Below are 22,174 nucleotides of genomic sequence, written 5' to 3'. Positions count from 1 at the left end.
ATATATATATATATATATAGAGCCTATAATTCTTTTTGGTGCGTGATGGGGGCGACACCCGACCTAGCCATTGAAATTTAAAGAACTCTGATAACACTTTAGCTTTTTTCACAATTACGTGCTCAGAAAGAAATGATGCTTTGCACAACATATTTGGAGACTCGATTAGAATTGTCCTATTGCTGAAGCGAACGTCAACAGTATAATTAAGAAAGATGTTCATGAAGCAAAATTATTATTTTGCTCATTCGGGAAACATCTGCTGAACATAGTGCAACTTTTCATGACCAGCCCAATTATTACAAAAAAAAGAAAGTAAACTATTGTAGAGGTGTAGACAAGTTGATTGTGTGGTTATTTCCCTTTAACTGTTAACAAACCTCAGATTCATACTAGCTGAATAATTTGTTAGTCTTTAGTTTACATTCAGAATTTTTGAAATCCAAACTATATAAGTATTCTATTAAGTCTGAGGTAATTAAAACCCCCAAAATCAGTTCATACATTACATTTTCTTCTTTTACTACTTTAATAAAGAGGTTAGTTATTTTCAGATTGGTAACAGCTGATAAGAGTTGGAGACCATCTTGATTTAAAATAACTGGTATTCCTCAAATGCCACTTTAAGGCCCTTAGGATTTTATCAGTCCTTTTTTTTAGGACCTATCTTGTGCAACTCAAATCTTAGTCTAGTCATTTCTAATGAGTTACAAACAAAATTGACAAAAAAAAGTAAAAGACATTGTTTTATTATTTATAAATATAAAAATCAAATTTATCCACATTCAAATACTTTCAAACAGCATTCAACTTCCTTTACATAACCCTCTCCTTCTTGCATACTGCAAATAATGGTTTATGAAACAAAAAAAGTGACTGCTAATAGCAGTACAACATATCTAGACATTGGCAGCTTATAGCTAATCAACAGTATGAATAGATGATAATTGCAATATTCATTGGATGTAATAATCACAATAAATGCCTGGACCACTTAAATATCACGTCTTTATAAACTACCCCTGACTCACATCTTTAAACTGGCACTGCTTGCTACAAGAGTCAAACACCTAATATTCTCATTACAGTTTATAGGATAGAAAATTCTAACAACTGAAAGTATTGAACACAATCTGTAAAATCCCACTGCAGCTATAAAGGTATGATTGATAAAAACTTAATGCAACAAATTTACATCATACCACCCATGCCCCCCATACCTCCCATGCCACCACCCATACCTCCCATCTCTTTTTCTTCTTTGGGCAAGTCTACAACAACAGCTTCTGCTGTGGTAAGCAGTGAGGCAACACCAGCAGCATCCACAAGTGCAGTCCTAACAACCTGTTGGACAATTATTTTTTTTAAAAAATACTCAAGTTCTTAACATCTAAATTTTTGTTTATAAATATAACAAAAAATAAATGAGATTGTCGCCTACCGTTCTGTCACATTAACAATAAATGTAAACATGAAAAAGGTTGGTAGCTTTTAATGTAGCACTTTATAAAATTATTTTGAAAGATTATGAAAATCTTCCAAAGGGCAAAAGTGCATCTGTAAATACATCAATACACACAAACTAATGTAAGACTCACCTTTGTTGGATCAATGATTCCTTGTTCAATGAGATTAACATATACATTATTTAAAGCGTCATATCCGATATCACCAGCAGAGTTGAGAACCTTTTCAACAACTACATGAGCATCAACACCAGAATTCTGGGCAATCTGCAGAGCAGGAACCCTTAGTGCCTTCCTCACAATGTTTACACCTAGTAAAAAAAAAACAAGTTGAATATGGTTATTTTAGTCTCAACTCAATACTGCGACATATTTAAAATAACATGCATACTAAATGTCAGCTCAAAATGTAATGACATCAAGGCCATTTAAAAGCAAATTGAGCTACTCTTTCTTTAGCATCATATGACAGCCATATAGGAATAGTCACTAAATGGAGGAGTTGATGCACAAGTAAGTTTAAAGCAAGCTATACAAAGATATCTTACCAGTTATCTGATCCTCGTTTTCTGTTTTTACAGAATCTAAGATTGATATACACCTGAGCAAAGCAGTGCCACCACCAGGGACAATACCCTCTTCAACCGCAGCTCTGGTAGCATTTAAAGCATCATTGATTCTGTCTTTCTTCTCATTCACTTCCACTTCACTTGTTCCTCCGATCTATAAATACATTTTCATTTTATGAAAGAAAGTAGAATAAAATTTAAAAAAAATATATATATAAGCGAATGCAAAATGTTGCAAGTTGAATGCCAGAGGTGATACATACAGTCTGGAAAGTGTCTTGCAAATAATATTGCATTCATATTATTCTGAGTGAAACCAATCAATCAGAGTAGACTATAAATGCAAGTGGCTTAAAATAAACCAAATGGCAGGATCAGCATTAAATAGAGTATAAGAACACTAAATTTAAATTTACTGTACCTTTAAAACAGCAACTCCATTTGAAAGTTTGGCTAATCTCTCACTGAACTTTTCTTTCTCGTAATCAGAAGTACTAATTTCTATTTCATCCTTGATCTGAGCAATACGTTTATCTATTTCTGTTTTATTACCCTTACCCTGGAAAATACATTAACATGTTAAAAAAAAAAATACAGATTCATTTTTTACTTGTAAGCTGAGCATTTTAATGCAGTTAAATACTGCAACACAAAATGCTGCAAGCTGATAATCTAGCACAACATTGTTGGGTGTAAAGTCAACAAGACAGGCACCAATCCGGTTTGTGCAAGGAAAATATTGATAAAAAAAAATGTATGTAGGAAAAAAGTACCTTCATTAACAATGTGTCATCTTTAGTTACTGACACTTCTCCGACGCTACCAAAATCTTGCATTTGAACATCTTCCAATTTGTACAGATTTCCATCATCACCAAAAACCTGTTAATAGCAATGTTTAAAATTTTACACAAGCTAACTATGCGTGTAAAAAATTTATTAAGCCAAAATCCACAAGTGAACTTACCACACCACCAGTGGCAATAGCCATATCCTGCAGTGTGTTTTTTCTGTTGTCCCCAAATCCGGGTGCTTTAACAGCACATACCTGAAGTCCCACTTTAATTCTGAAAAATAATCAGCTGCTATATTCATACTTGTAAAATATCACAAAATGAAAATTATACCAGTAGAAATAAGATCTGGAACATAAAATGTGTGACTATGTAATAAACAATTATATCAGAAAGTGCATAATGTACAGGGTAGAATCATTGACTAAAACATTCACTAGCTTAGAAATTCCTTTTAACAAAGCAAATTAAATGTGAAACTGCAATTATGAAGTTCAGAAGACTTAAATGTCATCACATAAAATTCAGTGACTCTAGTCCAAAGTCTCATCATCACAACAATGCGAGTGCAGTGCATTGAGAAAAATGTTTACCTGTTTAAAACCAATGTGCTAAGAGCTTCTCCATCAACATCCTCAGCCACGATAAGCAATGGTTTACGAGCTTGATTGGCAAGTTCCAATGCTGGAATAATCGACTGAATACTTGAGATCTTTTTTTCACTAAGTAGTACCAGTGCATCTTGGAATTCACATTTGGCACCTGGAAAGGAAATTTTTTAATTGACGTTTAGAAAGTGTGAAAATAGGTAACCAGAGTATCTCCCCGCCCTAAAAATCTGATTAAACAGCATACCCTTAGCAGTGTTCATAAAATAAGGAGAAATGTAGCCTCTGTCAAACTTCATGCCCTCAATGGTTTCTAGTTCATCCTTGAGTGTTTTCCCATCCTGTAGATTAAATGGTGGACATAGTAATACCCCATCTAAACAAACCTTTATTAACCCAGTAAAACACAAGTGATTAAACCTGCATTTATGTGTACTCACCTTGACTGTAATAACGCCATCCCTTCCAACTTTCTTCATTGCACTGGAAATTAAATCACCTATTGATTTGTCACCATTCGCCGATATTGTGGCAACCTGAGAAAAATACAGGCAAAATTGCTGAATGTAATAAAATATCCTTACAAACTTTTAAAATAAAAAAAATTCAGCTAACAAAATGAACAGATTTATACCTGTGCAATTTCTTCTGGTGTCGTTACTTGCCTTGACATTTTTTTCAAATGCTCAACAACAGCATCAACAGCCAACATTACACCTACATTTCAAGTGAACAATAAATATATTAGACCCTATTTCAAAAATTAAACATCAAAGCACAAAACAAATATGTAAATGTTCCCCAAGAGAGAGACTACTAATCTAAATTAGGTAGCAGTCAAGAAATGGGAATATAATATCACACCATTGACATACCATTAATCCATATGAGGAAAAATGGTGGTATAGTTGGTGTTAATAAAAAAAAAAAAAAAAAGAAAAAATAAATACCTCTTCTAATCTCAACAGGATTTGCACCTCTGCTAATTCTTTCAAAACCTTCCTTTGCAATAGCCCTTGCAAGGACAGTGGCTGTTGTGGTACCATCACCTGCTTCCTCATTGGTGTTGTTGGCAACATCTTGTACCAGTTTGGCACCAATATTTTGAAACTTGTCCTTCAGATCAATTCCTTTAGCAACTGTTACACCATCCTTGGTAATTTTTGGACTACCCCAGCTCTGTTCTAAAATCACATTGCGACCCTAGAAGAACAGAAACAATGGCTACATTCAATTAGTTTAATATAAGCCTATGAAATTAGAGATTAAGGTAGTTTAGTAGAGACTATTAAAATGCAAAAATTATGTGGGTTATGCTAAACTGTGCTGTGGGCAGGCCAGTCATCAAAGGGTTGTATGGCAATAAAGGGGTAAATGACTAATCCATCTGCCATGATACTAGTCAACTGCTAAATTTGCTTTACGGCTGCAATTTCAGATTGCTGGATTTTTTAAACCCGTTTCAGATAATAGAACCTTCCTATAAAAGATATCTTTGGTTAACAGTAGTCTAAAAACACTTGTTTTACTAATGTCAATGCTAACCCTATCCCTAATTTCAAAAACTAATCAGGATACTACAGACAACCTAGTTTTGGATGGGTAATAGTATTTGACATTGGTATCCTCAACCATCCTTTTTTTTTAAAATTAGGTCTACGGCTACAATTAAAAAAGTAGTGCAGAGCATAAAATGTGTACAAGTATTTTTATATTATGCAGGTAACTTTAAAGAAGCTCAAAGGTCAAATGAAGGTGAATTTAGGCTTTAAGTAATAATTGGTGAAAAGCGGCAGATATATGAAATTTTATGCTAGCATGGTGATAGATACAGCAATAGTTTTACTCCTGCTAGAAGGATGCAGGGATTAGGAAGGCTAACAAAGCCATTTTATGAGACTGATCTAGATTGTCCAACTGTAGGTCGTAAATAACTGAACGCTCAAACTTCAAAAGATGAACTTAACTGTCATAAATGCACAGGTGCATTTAATAATCAGCACAAAAAAATTGATACCTTAGGTCCCATCGTAACTGCTACAGCATCAGCCAAAAGATCGACTCCCTGCAACATCAGGGCACGAGCATCAGCACCAAACTTGATATCTTTAGCATAATGTCTGGTTATTGCTGGGAGCAGATTCTTTGCAGCTGCAGTGCGGAAAACACTTGCTACACGCAACATTTTGATGTGAGGCTAATTTTTTATCAGCCTGAGAAAGAAAAAATTGACAACTCAAAAGCTAGATCTAGCCCAGTTGAGATTTAAAATGTAACACTTTTTATTGAACTGCGTAAGACATCAGATCTAGAATCTAGATTCTAAATCTAGACTAGCTCGACCAAGATTTTAATGGTATTTGTTAACCGAAAAAAGTATCAAAAAGCAAGTCGAAAACGTTATGGTGCATATTTTAGACTTGTGACTAATTCATACGCTGCCGGTTACCAGTACCCACGTGGAGGTAGTCTAGAAGCTTGTTCTATGCGTCACGTGGAGAGCGAAAACCATACTACATTATTAAATGCATCAAAAATATAATTAGATCTAGAGTCTATACTACTCTATACTGCATTAAATTAGTGTTGAATAACTGATGACAAAATAAAGAAGGTTTAATAATTAGTATCTTGAGTTAAGTTAACCCACCTTGGTCGTTTCAGCTCGCAAGATCAGACTGAGAAAACGTACTGCTGCAGACCTTGAAATGAAAGATGTCATCAGCCCTCGCTGCAAAGAGGTGTATGTTAAAAGTTTTATTGACATAAAATATGTTATTTTAAAATTGAAATTAAATGTTTTAAAAAAATATAGTATACATATACGGATAAAATAAAATTTCTAATTATAAGATTATGTTTATTTTATGTTAATACATGCATATAAATAAAATGCTAAATTAATTATTATGAATGATCCCTTAAAACCGGGTTATGCACATGCGCACTCCTAAGCGTACAGGTCAAAGGCTATTCTAGAATTTACTGACTGCTTGTACTACTAGTTCAGGTCTAGGGCACCTTCTTATTCAGTATTTCATAATCCTGCCTGTTTAGAATCAAGACTGAACATTTTGTCGAGTTATTTTCACAATGGTAGGTGTCCGTAAAATTTAGATCTGTTTTGTGCTGAAATGCATGCTTATGCTGTGAAGTTCTCAAAGAAATGTTTGTAGATCTAAATCTAGATCTAGATCTATGTTACTACGTAATTAATAATTGATTGAATTGTTAATTGTACCGGTATTGTGATTGTTCACGCATGGCATGCATACATCTCATAGTTAGTCTCATATAAATTCAATTTTCTTCTAATTATAAAAAGAATAGCATATAATTGTAGAGCTTTAAAAATGCAATCCAACAGTACCAATTTTATTAATTTAGCATTATCGGTTGATTAAATATAATTTTTTTAGTGTCGCAAATAAAATATATAGAAACGCGACCAAAAACGCAGGTAAAAAGTCAAATTCACTTGTTTTAAAGCTAGTAATTAGTAAGCAAGAAAAGACATGATTCTTTCTTACTATTGAAATCTGTTTGCTTATACCTACATTTTTTTACACCAAGGTGAAAGTAAATAGTTTATATAAATTTATAAAATGCCATTTATATAATTTATTGTATGTTTTGTGATGAATTTTCAATTGGAAAATACCGCATTTGGAAGCAGAAAGGTAAATTCTACAGAACAGATGTTGTTTGGAATGTTATAGATTATAGATCTAGGCCTATATCAAAATGTTTGTTTAATAAAATTCAATTAGAGTCCACCCATTTCTGATGGGTACCTGATATACATTGGGGAAATTAAAGGTAAAAAGTAAAGGCGGCTGTGAATATCGCTGACCACACGGACAATCACTTCATATGCCGAGGTCAAGAAACATGAACTCTACTTCATCTGCCAAATAGATTGCTTTGTCTACAGAGGAATCTTAATTAATGTTTACAGGGGCCTAATAAAATTGAGTTATGTTTGTAAAAACAGTAGGCCTAAGCTTTAAAAACTTATTTTGGTCAATATCGGAAAAAATAAAAATCTTTTCGACTAAATGGGTTGAAAAAAGCTTTGAATTTGTTTCATTGTTTGTTATTATATCTTGTAGTATTTAGAATTGAAGCTTTCTTTCTTAATTACAAGTTGTATTAATTTCAAACCTTAATGTAATTTCTTTTTAATTCAGTATTAGCTTAAATGTAAGGTAGGCTACAGAATTCAGATATTACCTATGGATTTGTGATTTTTATATGTTTATAACATTTGTGTTTATGAAATGACCTAATGAAGTTATCAAGCAAACTGTTTTATTATTATTTTAATAGGCCTGCAAGTTATAAGTACAAAATATAGATATCTAATCACTAGATCTAGGTCTAAGTTTAAGAAGAAATTACCAAAAGGGTTTGAAATACTTAAATATAGTACTAAAAGTAGCTATGTTTTGAAAAAAAAATATCTTAAACTGGAGACATTCAATTTAAAGGCATTATAAAAACTCCACGATCTAGATTTATTTCTAGATCTCTAGTAGAAATACAGATTTTAGAGGCTTTCCCATCAGTATCAATGTACTATCTTAGCTATGTGGGAGGTCAGTACGAGTTCACTGGGAAAAAAATCGGATCTGCCGTAGGGGGGTGGGTTTAGTGCGCAAATGCTCCTGACCGATTGCCAAAAGGTACAGAAATTCTAAAGATACATTTTAAAAGAAAAATGGACGGCTGAACTGCAGTTATCAAAATATCTGTGTAAGTAGAAGTATAAATAATAATATTTTACACAAATATAGCTGCCTTTTGCTAAATCTAGCTCAATTTCCACGAAAATCGCATCCGGTTGCAATAATTTTTATATCAGCTTGTCGGCCATTCAACGATCTATCACGTGTAGCAGACGCCATACAGATTTACCCGAATGGTATTGCGCGAATGCTATTTTTAGCAACAGTGCCGAGACGCGATCGAAAAAAACGAACTAGAAAGTGGCCATAAAAAAGCGGGTCAGGGGAGGTAATTCAACTCGCGTTATGAGACTAGCTAGCTCACGTGGTTTAGGGCCTGTCTAGACTCTCTATATCTAGAATCTAGATCTATCCTATAACTATATTATATATATTGGCCTATAAAATTAGTTTTATTATTAGCCTGCCTTTCTGTACTGTAGTCTGTAGTGTTACTAGAATAAAGATCTAGGTAAAATCACGATATAGCGTCGGTTATTATTCCGGAACTGTACAGCAGTAAAAAACAATAAAACCATGGCGTTCGGTGTCGAGCCGTTCCGGAAACCACCGGAAATACTGTAAACCATCATTTATTTGCCGCCATATTATTTTTAATACATTATGTTTAAAAATGTGCAAGGATTGATTTTAGTTGCATTTTAAATACTGTTTTGCTAATTATTTTGTATTTCTAATTATTTTAAGTGTATGTGCTAATTATTGCTGCTACTAAACATTATTCTAGTTCTTCTTACTACTTTTAACTTTAGTAAATCTAATCGTCTTATTTTACTAATAGAACTAGAGCTGGTTGTCGCAAATCTTCTGCAGGTTTTTTCTGTTTTTCTTAAAAAAACATTAATTACTACACTCGACTTTATTAATAATATTTAGATTTACTAATTGTTGCTAATTTTGTCAGTTAAACATTAAATTAAGTTAAAACATTAATTTAATGCACTTGACTTTATTTTTTTTCCAACGGTCAAATAAACTATGGTTTACAGTAACGAATGTTACCGAAACTCAACGAACATTACCCAATAATTTCCGACGCTATATCGTGATTTTACCAAGATCTAGACTCTGGTAATCAAAGAATTAAATAAATCAAGTAGATCTAGGCCTGACTAAACTTTTATGCCCACATCCCCCCCCCCCCCTCCAAATGATGTAAAGTTCCTCGTGTGGTCAAAACCACGGTGTGGTCACATTCCTGTTTATGGCTTCGTATAATATTTTTTTAGATGTTTTATACGAAACTACCAATATCTACTGTAAGCATGTCCATTTCTAAATAGGCCTATATCCAGGTCAAATTCTTTTGTTTCCCTCCTTCTGGAAGACGAGTTTTTAAATTTTCAAGTTTAGAGGTATGACGTCGTAGGCGATTCTAGTTCCCCCATATGAAAAGCACTAGAGGAGTTTACACTTTTCGGACACACACCAAAAATTACGTAGGAGCGAACACTTCGTCGGTTTTTGGCTCATAGAAACTTTAATTAGCATGTCTCACGCGAAACCACGGCGCCTGCACGTAAACTGTTCATTTATGAACACTTCCGTGTCAAGTACTTCCGTTTCCTTTCTCAAGAATTATTTTTAGAAATTTTTTAACGTTGCATGGTACGCACATTTCTATTTTTACACCAGCCGGATGAAGTGACCTAGGGTTGGACTTAGGGGCAAAACTTGAACCAATCAATGCTTAGCTAAAAGGTTACACTATAAATAGCTTCTATATATGTATGGAACATCGTAAATGTCAAGGTTAATGGGTTTTTTTGTGCTTGAACAATAAAAAAGGGGTGTTCGCTAACTTATTTGGCCTTACATGGGAGCGGACAGCAACACAAAAATCTTTTTATTAAAGTAAAATGGTTGCGGATAGATTTGATACTTTTTTTTGTTTTCTATGTTAAGCGGTTACTGAATGAGACCGCATGGAATTTTTACGTTGCGTTTTTTCGCTCTAGAGGAGCTTACACTTTTCGGACACATAGCGAAAAAACGCAACGTAAAAATTCCATGCGGTCTCATTCAGTAACCGCTTAACATAGAAAACAAAAAAAAGTATCATATCTATCCGCAACCATTCTACTTTAATAATGTGTGTGTCATTTTGTATTCATACGCATAGAACTTAAGCTATTCTTGTTATAGTGACTGGGGGGTCTTAACGTGTGTTCGAACACATGTAATACAGTTTTACATGTGTTCGGACACCTTTACCCGTCATCGGACATAGCACTTTTTGTTCATTTAGAATAATTTAAAGTCAATTTAATGAATAAAAACAGATTATATGCATTTATATTGTGTTATTGATTGTTTGTGAGGTAATTTTAATAGTATAAAACCTTTTTCCCACACTCCCAAAGTTCATCCCATTCAGCCATTGCGGCTCGCGCAGTACGCTGCTAAGCCAGCCATGTCACATGATTCCCCCTCCTCTTTCGCATTCCATTGCCTTCTTGACCTTATTTTGACCCTTTCCCTTCAATAACCAGCCCCTTTTATGCTCTAAATTCTTATTAAATAATATTTTTGTGTTGCTGTCCGCTCCCATGTAAGGCCAAATAAGTTAGCGAACACCCCTTTTTTATTGTTCAAGCACAAAAAAAACCCATTAACCTTGACATTTACGATGTTCCATACATATATAGAAGCTATTTATAGTGTAACCTTTTAGCTAAGCATTGATTGGTTCAAGTTTTGCCCCTAGGTCACTTCATCCGGCTGGTGTAAAAATAGAAATGTGCGTACCATGCAACGTTAAAAAATTTCTAAAAATAATTCTTGAGAAAGGAAACGGAAGTACTTGACACGGAAGTGTTCATAAATGAACAGTTTACGTGCAGGCGCCGTGGTTTCGCGTGAGACATGCTAATTAAAGTTTCTATGAGCCAAAAACCGACGAAGTGTTCGCTCCTACGTAATTTTTGGTGTGTGTCCGAAAAGTGTAAACTCCTCTAGGTCCTGGATGAGATGAATAAAACCAACCAATCAAAGCTTTTTATAACTAGGTTAACTATAAATAGCTTCTATTTATGTGCGGGACACTCAAAATACTGTAGTTAAGGCTATTAAAAGAATCTTAGTGGTGAAATGGGGGTGACCACAGCTGGGGTAACGATTTTTGTGTTTTACCCTCGCTGTGGTCACCAACGACTTTAGCTAGACTAGCCTAGATCTAGATGCTCTATATTTCAAGCTAAGTCTAGGACCTGTATAATTTCTATTTTTTTCTGTTGTTTTAAATTATTTCAATCATCTACGTCTTCTAAATCTAGTTTGTGTCTCTACATACAATCCAATTGAAGCAAATGTTACGTTTTGTCTTGTTAGTGATTGTTACGTCCCTTTGTTATGATTATTATTGTTGCGTCCCTTGAGTCATCACTGGGTCATCCGTAATTTGTAGTTAATAAATTTAATTCACGTGTTATTATTTGGTTTTGCAAATCTATTAATTATACAATCAACAACACGTTTAAATGAGTAAAATGTTAATTTCAATTATTAAAATTGGATCAAAATGTAAAAAATACGCTAGTGATCACAAGCAGGGACAGGTGACCGCAGGCAAAAAAAGAAGGGGGAAAAAATAGATCACAAGGAGGTTCGTCACTAAAACATGAATATCTCAAATACTATGCGTATGAATACAAAACAACTTATGCATATTAGAGTAGAATGGCAGTGGAGTAATAAAGTACTTTCGGTTTGTTTCTGTGTGAAACGGTTATAAAATAGCGCCCGATGAAAATCGGGAGTTCGGAATTTTTCGCTATGTGTGACCACACGTGGAACTTTACTCTAGTAACTGAGAAATCGTCCAGACTTTTAAAGTCTGAAATTCACTTAAAATCGTCCAGACTTTTAAAGTCTGAAATTCACTTTTCTAAATTCAAGACTTTTTTCCAGGCTGCTTATGAACCCTGTTAAACTATGTTTAGTAGCAGAAATAGTTAGCTGAAACACTTTAAAATAAAATAAATAGTTATAGATCTAGTATAGGCCTACTAAATATAGTAAATCTATAGGGCCTATATATAATTCTCTTCTGGGAGCCGTTAGAAAACAAGCTGCAAGCGCCTCCTTGCAGTCCCCTCTATCACTATCACTACCACCCCCACATTGTCTGGTGAGTTGTGGTCACGCTAAATGTTTACAAATCGTAGAGCCGGGTTTCTATTAGGGGGCAGATAATTTAGTTCGATATTAAACTTACAGGAGGTAACTAAGAAATAACTAAGAGGAGGCTGCTTTCACGGGGGGGGGGGGGTTTGGTGTTTTAAAGCAAATATTTTCAGTGGCAGCATTGGTACTGTCGAATTCACAAATTATGAATTACTGAAAAGTAGAAAATAAAACAACTAAATAGCGGCGTATGATACGCTGCGGGTCGGCTCGTAATCAATAAAACAGTATTTAACGCACAATTAAAATAAATATTAAAATAAATCTATCCAAATTGTAAACATTTTTTTTAAAGATAAAAGATGACGCCATAGAAAGTATGGTTTCCAGTTCTTCCGGTGGATTCCGGAACTGCGTGACAGACTTTGTCATTTTTTTCCTGTTTTTTACTGCTAAACGATCTAGCTAGGTAGATCTTGCTAGATCTATATACTAGATCTAGTAACTAGTATATAGAATATAGATCTATGTACAAATATGTAAGCCTTTCTAGATTCTATAAAATTTATGACTGTCCAGTGCCTCAACCCATCTATCTAGATCTACTGTCAAAAGTCAAAGAGTATTAGACTGGTCTTTCCAGCAGCCCTTCCCCCTCCCATAATATGAAAAATATTAGGACGAGTTGTTGAATTTAAGGTCTTTTATCTCATTTTAACCTTAATAATGCACTAAATCACATTTTTCATTTATGTGATTAATAGTAAACCACTATTATCATGTTAAACATGTATGACTAAGGCTGGTGACCTGGTGTTTAATCATTTATCTTCTTCATTTAGGCACAAGCATTTAAAAGATTCATCCCCATGTTTGATAGGGTGCTTGTTGAAAGATTTCTCCCAGAAGTTAAAACCAAAGGTGGTATCATGCTTCCAGAGAAATCGCAAGGAAAAGTTGTAGAGGCCACAGTTGTTGCTACAGGAACTGGTGCTAGGAAAGATGTAAGCTTCCACTTGTTTTCTGAATTCATTTTCTTCGTGGCTGTAGACTATAAACTTGTCACTGGTACCAAATGTGAGGTCTAGGATAAGTGTTCACTTAAGTATGTAAATTAGTAACAACGGTTTTTTAGACTAAAGAAGTTTAGAAGTACTTGTCATTTTATTAAGCCACGAACTGTCGTAACAACTGATCATAGGCATATATTGTGCGCTGTTAAAATTGCCAGTGAATATATATTGGTTTTAAAGGGATACAACTATTAAAAATTAATTTCCTTCCTGTTACTTTTGTTGAGTTCATGAGCTTTGATGTTTGTTAAATAAGGAGTGAATATTTTTCTCAGTAATTTTAAATTTGAAAATTTCTCTCTGTAGATGTGAATTAGATGGTCCCTCTTGATGAGAAAATGAATATAGAGCTTCTTTGATTTATTTGGGGAATAGACGCACTATGACTTTTTCATTCCACAGAATGGTACTGTTGTGCCACCTAGTGTGAAAGTTGGAGACAAAGTTTTGCTTCCAGAGTATGGTGGAACTAAAGTTGTATTGGAAGAAAAGGTGGGTAGCTAATATTGTTTGTAATTGCCAATCCCCTTAGCAATATTTTAGATATGTATCGTCACTTATTTGTACTACATTGCTTTTTTTTTTCAGGAGTATTATTTATTCAGAGACAGCGATCTTCTTGGGAAGTTCGAGAGCTAAGGATAGGACATAAATGTAGTTGTGGCTGGATTTGACTATTATGTATACATGCTTGACTTTGATGTAATCAGTTATGAAGTTCTACAATACTTCACTGACCAATGTGTTCTGATATGAGAGGCATTTATAGATATTTGCTAAATGTGATTTGATTGTCCAAATGATTAGTCTGACTGAATATTTTTACTTTTGTTTTATTTGACAATAAATCTCAGATTTTTTAAAAAATGCCTGTGTCATATGTAGTATCTGTTCAAAATATGAAAGTTCTAAAGTGCATTTATAGCTTGTTCCCTTATATTTTTTTTTTCCCCTCCCTGTGCTATATACATGCATTAATGTATTTGTATATCTGATTTGTGTTGTCTCCTGCCTGACAACCTTTAACTTACTTTAAGCAACCAGTTTGAGTTATTAACAATGATAGTCCAGGAGGAATTATAGATTCTTTGGCAACACTTAAGATTATAAATTGTGTTGTGTACCTATTCTAAAAGACTTGCATAGTTTAACTTTTTGTCAATACCATTACCAAGTCACAACTGATGTTGACATTCTACAGTGAATTGCTGAAAAGGGCATTTGTATGCCCTATTTTCGTAAAATATAAATATCAATAATTTGCTACCATTGATCTAGGGATGATAAACTTTTGTGATAATTACTAGAAGTAGAAGCACTTGACTACTCCAGACTAATTGCTTTCATATTAAATATGTAAGTTGATAGTACTGGAGGTGTAGCTAGGATGTGGGACAGCCGGCCCTTATAGGGCAACAGAAGGGTTAGACTGCCGGTGTGTTAGTACCACTTCTGACCTGCTGTGTTAGGGGATTAAAGGGCTACAAACCTTAATACGCTGATGTGACCATAAAGAAAATTACCTTTAAGAGTGTTACCAATATAGAAAATCCAACTTTCCAGGGGGGGGGGGGGCACTTTTGCTAATGTAAATATGAAATTGACACTGGGTTGGGAGTCAGTTGCAGTTACATACTTGGAAAAGAAACAGATTGCAATACCCTTCACAGTGTAGATATCTATAGCCATTGTTAAGAATTGACATGACTAGTCAATATATTTGTAAAGTTGATAGAATGTCTGTGGGTGTGTTTGTCTCATGGATTACTAGACCTTTCATCTGATCACTATGTTTGGGAAGCTGTTGAGAATACTGGGGAGGAATGTATCCTGGCAGTTTAGTAGGCGGACACCCATGTGAGCACTACAGTGATCTTAGCACCTTGGATCTGTTGATGGGGGGGGGGGGTCTGCACAAGGGAAGGGTTTTGTACTACCTACAGTACCTGATTCAACAGATCACATAACTCATGAAATACAGGAAAGGGTCACAAATGCAACTTCACAAAAAAAAAAAAAACCTTACACTAAGAGTATACTGAGCATAGTGAAAACAAAAAAAAAACTGACATGGCCTAGGCAAAGCAGTATTCTAAGGCACTGGGCCGGGAGAGAGAAAAAAAGGAAAGGTAAAGACAGGTCTGCTAGTTTCAGAACTCATCAGAGCAACTGAGCCCATGACAGCAAGGTATAAGTCAGTATAAGAAAATCAACTGTGGAGCCTTAACATTGACTTACTATTAACTACTTTGAATCAGGAACCTATGGGGTCATCCATAAATGACGTCACGCTTTTTTGGACGATTTTTACCTCCCCTCCGTCACACGTCGTCACGAAAAACCAAAAATCTTGTCTGAACTCTGTCAAAATAAAGTATTTTAATCAATTCCTATAACAATTTATTAAAACCGTTTTCTAAAACGCAAAATATAAGAAAATAACGTCTAAAATTGTTTTTTTATAATGCAAAAGTGTGACGTCGCACTATCTGAATCCCCCTTCCCCCTCATCACACACAGTGTTTCTTCCAGACTTTTTTCTCGGGGGGGGGGGGGGGGCACTTGAAATTTTCGGGGGGGGGGGAGGGCGGTAGACTTTCTTCGGGGGGGGGGGGGCGGACACTGTTAAAAGTATATATTTTCTATATAAATTTTATAAATTTCATTTTGTTCGGGGGGGGGGGGGGGGCGGTAAAAAAATTTCGGGGGGGGGGGGGCTAAAGCCCCCCCCCCCCCCGAAGAGATGCCTGGAAGAAACTCAGATCACACACCGCCACAAAATTACTGACCCCCCTCCCCCTACTAGTGTGACGTCATTTATGGACGAACCCTATAAGAGCTGGATAAATTCAGTAACATACTGTGAATATTCAGTTCTTTAGTTTACCATGTAATCCCACTGATTGATTGTAGGAAACACACGTTTGGATTATTCGGGCTTTTGAGAATGTTTGCATTGTGTTAGTACTTGAATTTAAGTTCAATTTGTGTGGGGTGATCAAAATGAACCTTAAAAAATAAAATGTTAAAATAATTCACATAAAATAATCAGAATTTAATCTAAATTAAAAAAAAAATGTATGATGTGTTCAATGTAGATTTGCATGTAAATCAGTGATTTGGAGGTAACGAACTCCAGCTTAATATGCACATTTACGGAGTCTTTGCAAACACGTGACCTAAATCACGTGATACCTACGTCCGCCGCCACGGTGGTGAACACTTGCGAGTAAACAATCAGCTGTTCGCAGCGGTGGGCGTGTCTCAAAAATGTGTTCATTATATATTGAGAGCCTTGCTGTTAAAGTATATATTTTTCTATATAAATTCCATTTCGTTCGGGGGGGGGGGGGGGGGGCGGTAGGCTTACCTACTCCTTCCCCCCCCCCCACTCCCCCCGACGAGATGTCTGGAAAAAACTCTGGGAATCAGTACCACTTCCCTCCCTCAAAATTTCTTACCTATTTTCTACTTCACACGCAGCCCCCAATCGTTTCTACACCAATCATAAAACGTGATTTCCTTGTAGGTAACATGGATTGCTGCTCTTAGATATCAGCCAACGAGAGATAGCATCTCTTATGTAATTTATTACCCTCAGGGCCCAGCAGGGAAACAAAGGGGAAATCAGTACCACTGATCTGCCTCTAAATTTAACTAAACTCAGTCCAGTATCAGATACATAGTACTGTAATTACACACATTCTAGGTAGCAGAGTTTCTTCCAGGCTTCCTCTTCGGGGGTGGGGGGGGGGGGGGGGGGGTTTAGGCTCCCCCCCCCCCCCGAAGAAAGTCTACCGCCCCCCCCCCCCCCCCCCAAACGAAATGGAATTTATATAGGAAAATATATACTTTTGACAGTGTCCGTCCGTCCCCCGGAAATTGTTGTCAGCCCCCCCCCCCCCCCCGAAAATTTCAAGTGCACCCCCGGAGAAAAAAGTCTGGAAGAAAACACTGGGTAGGTAGGCCTAAGTAATTTATTAAAGCTTTCTACAACAACAAAAAATTAAAATATCAACTACTTTTACAATCTTCAGTAGCAGATTCTAGATCTAAGTCTAGTCATACAATCTATGTCAATTTCAGATAATTTCGTTTGCTAAATAAAATGATTAGAATCTAGAGCTAGATTCTAGATCTTAGAGACAATTACATTTTTATTATTAGGCCTTTTTTAATATGTTAATTATTGTTTGTATTATGAATCGAATATTGGTCTAAATTTTGTAGGCCTAATTAAATGTAATTAATTTTGTAATTAAATTAAATTTAATACGTAGATTCTAGATTCTATGCCTACCCGGCGTAGCCAGTCACTCTAAACTTATAATCTAGATTTAATTTCGGTTAACAGCATGATTAGATTTAGAGCTGAATTCTAGATCGAGATCTAAATATTAAATAAATATTCCAATTAGATTTTATTATTACTTTTGACTTTGGTCAATTGCTATTAATATTTATGAAGGCCGGGCATATTTGTTTTAATCAACAGTTGTTTTGTTAATTGAAATGAAGTTTATTGTCCCTAACTTTATTTTCCGCTGCTTCACTCACACCACTTCGATAAATAGGCCTATTGGCTAAACATTGACACCGTCTACGTTCTGCTGATTGCTGATCTCTATCACCTTGGTTTAATATAACCCTTGGCCAGGTCGAAATAAAGGAATCACTTTAGATTTGCCACTTCGAGTATCACAGCACAGATCGCCATTTTGAATGCGGACATGTACACCGCGATGGCGGATGTTTACATACTAAACGATCCGTGACGTCATATGCAAGTTTTATTTTTTTTTTCAAATTCTAAACATACGTGTACATTGTACTGGTGGACAAAATCACACATGCATCAACATCAATCTTCAAAAACAAAACAATTAGCCCTTTGTTTTGTGAATTTATTTTATGAAAGAGTTTTAAGAAGAAAAAAAAAAATCTTAGATGGTAAGCTTCAGAGTAAGACCGTAAAAAAATTCATTTACAAGATATTTTTAATTTTAAAATTATTTATATTTATGGGGGTCATCCATAAATGTCACGCCCTTTTTTGAGAATGTTACCTCCCCCCCTCTCCTCCTCCTTTATACATCGTCACAAAAAGCCAGACCCCCCCCTAAAATGACGTCACACCTCAGCCTACAACCCCCCCCCCCCTCAAAATTGCAGTTGGATTTTTCATAAAAACACGATATTTTTTTCCAAAATCTTGTCTGAACTCTGTCAACATAGAGAATTTTAATCAATTGTTTATTACAATTTATTAAAACAGTTTTCTAAAACGCGAAATAACGGCTTAAATTAGTTTCATTGCTTTTTTTATAATGCAAAAGTGTGACGACACACCATCTGAACAACCCCCCACCCCCATCATTACACAATGGGTCACAAAATTACGGACCCCACTCCCCCCCCCCACCCACACCCCTCTACGAGTGTGACGTCATTTATGGACGACCCCTATCACTTGAAATCAGTTATAATTATTATAATGACCTACTTTATAAAATCGATTAACAATGCTTACTTTTAAAAATGAGTGAAAACAAAATATTTCAATTATATTTTTTGCCTTAGGCCTAATTTGTGCACTTCTAAAAATTGTCCTCATTTATTCAAGAAAACATAGCTAAACACCATTCCTTCTGGTAATTATTTTATGTGCTGTTAACTAGCTGAATCCTACCAAGTGACGATAACTCCAGTAATTTTTGTCTGGGCACTGTCTTATTTCCAGTTACCGTTCTTATCCCATTTAAAGAGAAATGTTGGAGAAATAATTTTTATTCCTTGCATATGGCCCCTGACTTTGTGATGAAAGTAGATTTTTTGTTTAGTGAATTTATTTATGACTGTTCTTTATCTTTTCTGATTTTTCTAATTTTTTTTTTAAATGCAAGAATGGGATAAGAACGGTAACTGGAAGTAAGATGTAGGCTATAACGAAGGGTAGGGAAATGGGGAGTTTTAGAAAGTGTGAAGACCCGCTTTTGAATTTTAAAAAGTATATTTTGGAAACTGAAGACTTTTTAAATGTGAAATACAAATAAACTCGACATATAAAATCGATATACTTAATTTTTAACGGGCTCAGCAAATGTTTTACAGAGAAATCGCTGTTTTAATGGTATTTTGTTGAAAACAACACTATATTATTGTCAACACACTCATTTTAATCTAATGATTATTTGAAATGATTGCTGGAAACCTCAGTGATTGTCGTGTAACAAAACCATACCGGAATCTATATTTAGCTCGGCATACGTTTTGTGTTTGCTTTTCAATAAATTATTACCCAGTTGGAAAGGGATTTTATTTTTATTTTATTTGTCTGGATATCTATTTATTTATTTTAATTTTTAAAATAAAACTAAAGAGTGTCTGTCTATTGCTGTCCAGCGTTTAATCTATCCATTCGCTGGAGATGAGTTACTTATGTGGGTGTGCAAGGTGTAAAAACGAGGATTTGACAGTTACTGTGCCGCAGCCACCCAGGCAAGGGAAATAACTTCAACGAAAGTTCACCTAGTCTGGGTTAAAAATCGAAAAAGAGATCACTCACCGATGGCTATCATAGAGTTCACGCTGACAAGGGAAGTAATGATTGAAACAACTGTCACAAGGGAAGTAATGATTAAAACATTTTTAGTCTCACAATGATAAAACAATTCACTCTTCTTCGTTCTTAATTGGGATTTGGGGGATTTCTAAAATTTCTTTCAACACAATTAAGTATTACGTGTCAGTAAGTTGTACGTCATATGGACCGTTGATTTCGATTTCAGACCTCTTTTCTTTCTGGATTTGCTTCCAAGAACCAACTATGGAATGCTGTCCCATACTATCAAGCCTCATCTGATTCGGGATTCGAACCGGGGACTTTTCTGTTTTAGTAACCATGAGCTTTACCTGCCAAGCTACGCAGACGACATCGCATCAACTCTACATGAGGATATACTTGGAACATGATAATTTAGTGTAGTGAAACAAGTTCACTTTTTTTTTTGTTTAACTGGTCTAACAATTGATATAGAAAACAAAGATGGCATATATATATATATATATACATATATATATATATATATATATATATATATATATATATATATATATATATATATATATATATATATATATATATATATATATATATATATGTATATATATATATATATATATATATATATATATATTATATATATATATATATATATATATATATATATATATATATATATATAATATATATATATATATATATATATATATATATATATATATATATATATATATATATATATATATATATATATATATATATATATATATATATATATATATGTGTGTGTGTGTGTATGTTTCCTAATGTTGAAAAATGTGTTCCCATTTGTCTCTGTTAGTATTTTATGAATTCATTTAGTATTTACAAACGCAGACATCCACAAAGGTGTTGCCGATTCCTTTCTTTGAAACAAAAAACCCCAAGCCCATTGAGAATGTCCCGCAGTCGACTGCCTCAATGAAGTTTCTCCCCACCAGCGCGTGAAGCCAAACGTGGAGCCACGCGCCAATTCTCTAGCTCCGTCCACACGTGCGCTGGTCGAAAATGTGCCCCGCGCGCTAGAAATGGCGACGCATGAAGGGACAGACCACAAGACTGCGCTCTGGCTTACTAACTTATTGTCTAAGTAGATCTCATTGGTTCGGCCTTAGTGTATTGGTACAACGACAACACGGATACTTACAGTTTGTGATTGTTACATCCATCTCTTAAATATGACATATCCATACCTTAGATATGACATATCCATACCTTAAATAAGGTATATCCATGTCTTACATATGACATATCCATGCCTTAGATATGACAATAAAAAATACTGTATGTGTAAGGTGGTGTGTGTGTTTTTGTTCAAAATATTGGATATATTTCTTCACCTGGATGTGTGTTTTTTATAGTTTAACTTTTAAATGAAAATTATATTTACTGTGTTTAAAAAAATGTGAAAAGTAAACTGTGATGAGCTGAAATTCGTGATTCCATGGATGTGGATATACAAAGTTATGGACATTCGAAAACATCTTCTAAGTACTGAACTGGAGTGTCTTGGTTCTATCAGGAGTGTCTTTTTTATAAGAAGTATCCTGGTTTTGTCAGGATTATCCTGGTTTTGTCAGGATTATCCTGGTTTTGTCAGGATCAGGATTATCCAGGTTTTGTCAAGATTATCCTGGTTTTGTCCGGATTATCCTGGTTTTGTCAGGATCATCTAGGTTATGTCCGGATTATCCTGGTTTTATCAGGATTATCCTGGTTTTGTCAGGATTCTCCTGGTTTTGTCAGGATTATCCTGGTTTTGTCAAGATTATCATGGTTTTGTCAGGATTCTCTTGGTTTTGTCAGGATTATCCTGTTTTTTTTTAGGATTATCCTGAATCCATCATGAGTATCATAGTTCTATCCTGCTCTAAAGGGCGCTTCTTTTATTCCCGGCTGTATCTCCAAACGCCATCACCAAACACGAACATTCTACACAAATTAATGAAACAACATCGGTTTTGTTTTATTTCTTCTACATTCTCTAGAAAAATTTGAGTATTGAAGTTCCATATTTACTCGAAATCGTTACCTTAGTAATTTGAGTATTGAAGTTACCATCCACAAAAATTGTCACATACATAATCCTAGCTTTGACATTTCCCATTAACATGAAATTGTTTCATGAAAAATTTTAGCATTGATATTCCAGATTCACGCAAATGGTTACGCGAATAATTTTTTTTAAGCT

At 34.8% G+C, this 22,174-nt stretch overlaps 2 protein-coding genes across 2 annotated transcripts; one reads left to right on the top strand and one right to left on the bottom strand.

Annotated features, from left to right (window-relative positions):
- Positions 1–733: 733 nt before the first annotated feature.
- LOC131928204 (60 kDa heat shock protein, mitochondrial) lies at positions 734–6,167 on the bottom strand. Its single transcript, XM_059284149.1, has 13 exons — positions 6,087–6,167; positions 5,454–5,649; positions 4,387–4,639; positions 4,071–4,153; positions 3,877–3,972; positions 3,684–3,777; positions 3,422–3,590; positions 3,002–3,101; positions 2,809–2,916; positions 2,457–2,594; positions 2,015–2,189; positions 1,599–1,777; positions 734–1,344 (listed from the first exon to the last, which is right to left on the bottom strand). Exons 2-13 carry the CDS (start codon positions 5,619–5,621, stop codon positions 1,192–1,194), a joined length of 1,716 nt encoding a protein of 571 aa, XP_059140132.1. The 5' UTR covers positions 5,622–5,649; positions 6,087–6,167; the 3' UTR covers positions 734–1,191.
- Positions 6,168–6,391: 224 nt separating this feature from the next.
- Positions 6,392–14,253, top strand: LOC131928205 (10 kDa heat shock protein, mitochondrial). Its single transcript, XM_059284150.1, has 4 exons — positions 6,392–6,532; positions 13,152–13,313; positions 13,785–13,874; positions 13,971–14,253. Exons 1-4 carry the CDS (start codon positions 6,530–6,532, stop codon positions 14,019–14,021), a joined length of 306 nt encoding a protein of 101 aa, XP_059140133.1. The 5' UTR covers positions 6,392–6,529; the 3' UTR covers positions 14,022–14,253.
- Positions 14,254–22,174: the final 7,921 nt, after the last annotated feature.

The sequence above is a fragment of the Physella acuta genome, unplaced genomic scaffold (genome assembly GCF_028476545.2).
Source record: "Physella acuta isolate Inbredline_101_S28 unplaced genomic scaffold, ASM2847654v3 ptg001476l, whole genome shotgun sequence".
Classification (NCBI taxonomy): Eukaryota; Metazoa; Mollusca; class Gastropoda; family Physidae; genus Physella; species Physella acuta.
This window is presented reverse-complemented; position numbering and strand designations above follow the sequence as displayed.

Bases quoted from the DNA above. Each gene is read 5' to 3' on its own strand.
- LOC131928204 (XM_059284149.1), bottom strand. From the start codon at position 5,621: ATGTTGCGTGTAGCAAGTGTTTTCCGCACTGCAGCTGCAAAGAATCTG. The intron at 3,102-3,421 runs GTAAACATTTTT...ATTATTTTTCAG, and splicing joins AGCACATTGGTTTTAAACAG to AATTAAAGTGGGACTTCAGG. The intron at 1,778-2,014 runs GTAAGATATCTT...TTTTTTTACTAG, and splicing joins AAACGAGGATCAGATAACTG to GTGTAAACATTGTGAGGAAG.
- LOC131928205 (XM_059284150.1), top strand. The intron at 13,314-13,784 runs GTAAGCTTCCAC...TTCATTCCACAG, and splicing joins GAACTGGTGCTAGGAAAGAT to AATGGTACTGTTGTGCCACC. The intron at 13,875-13,970 runs GTGGGTAGCTAA...TTTTTTTTTCAG, and splicing joins AAGTTGTATTGGAAGAAAAG to GAGTATTATTTATTCAGAGA.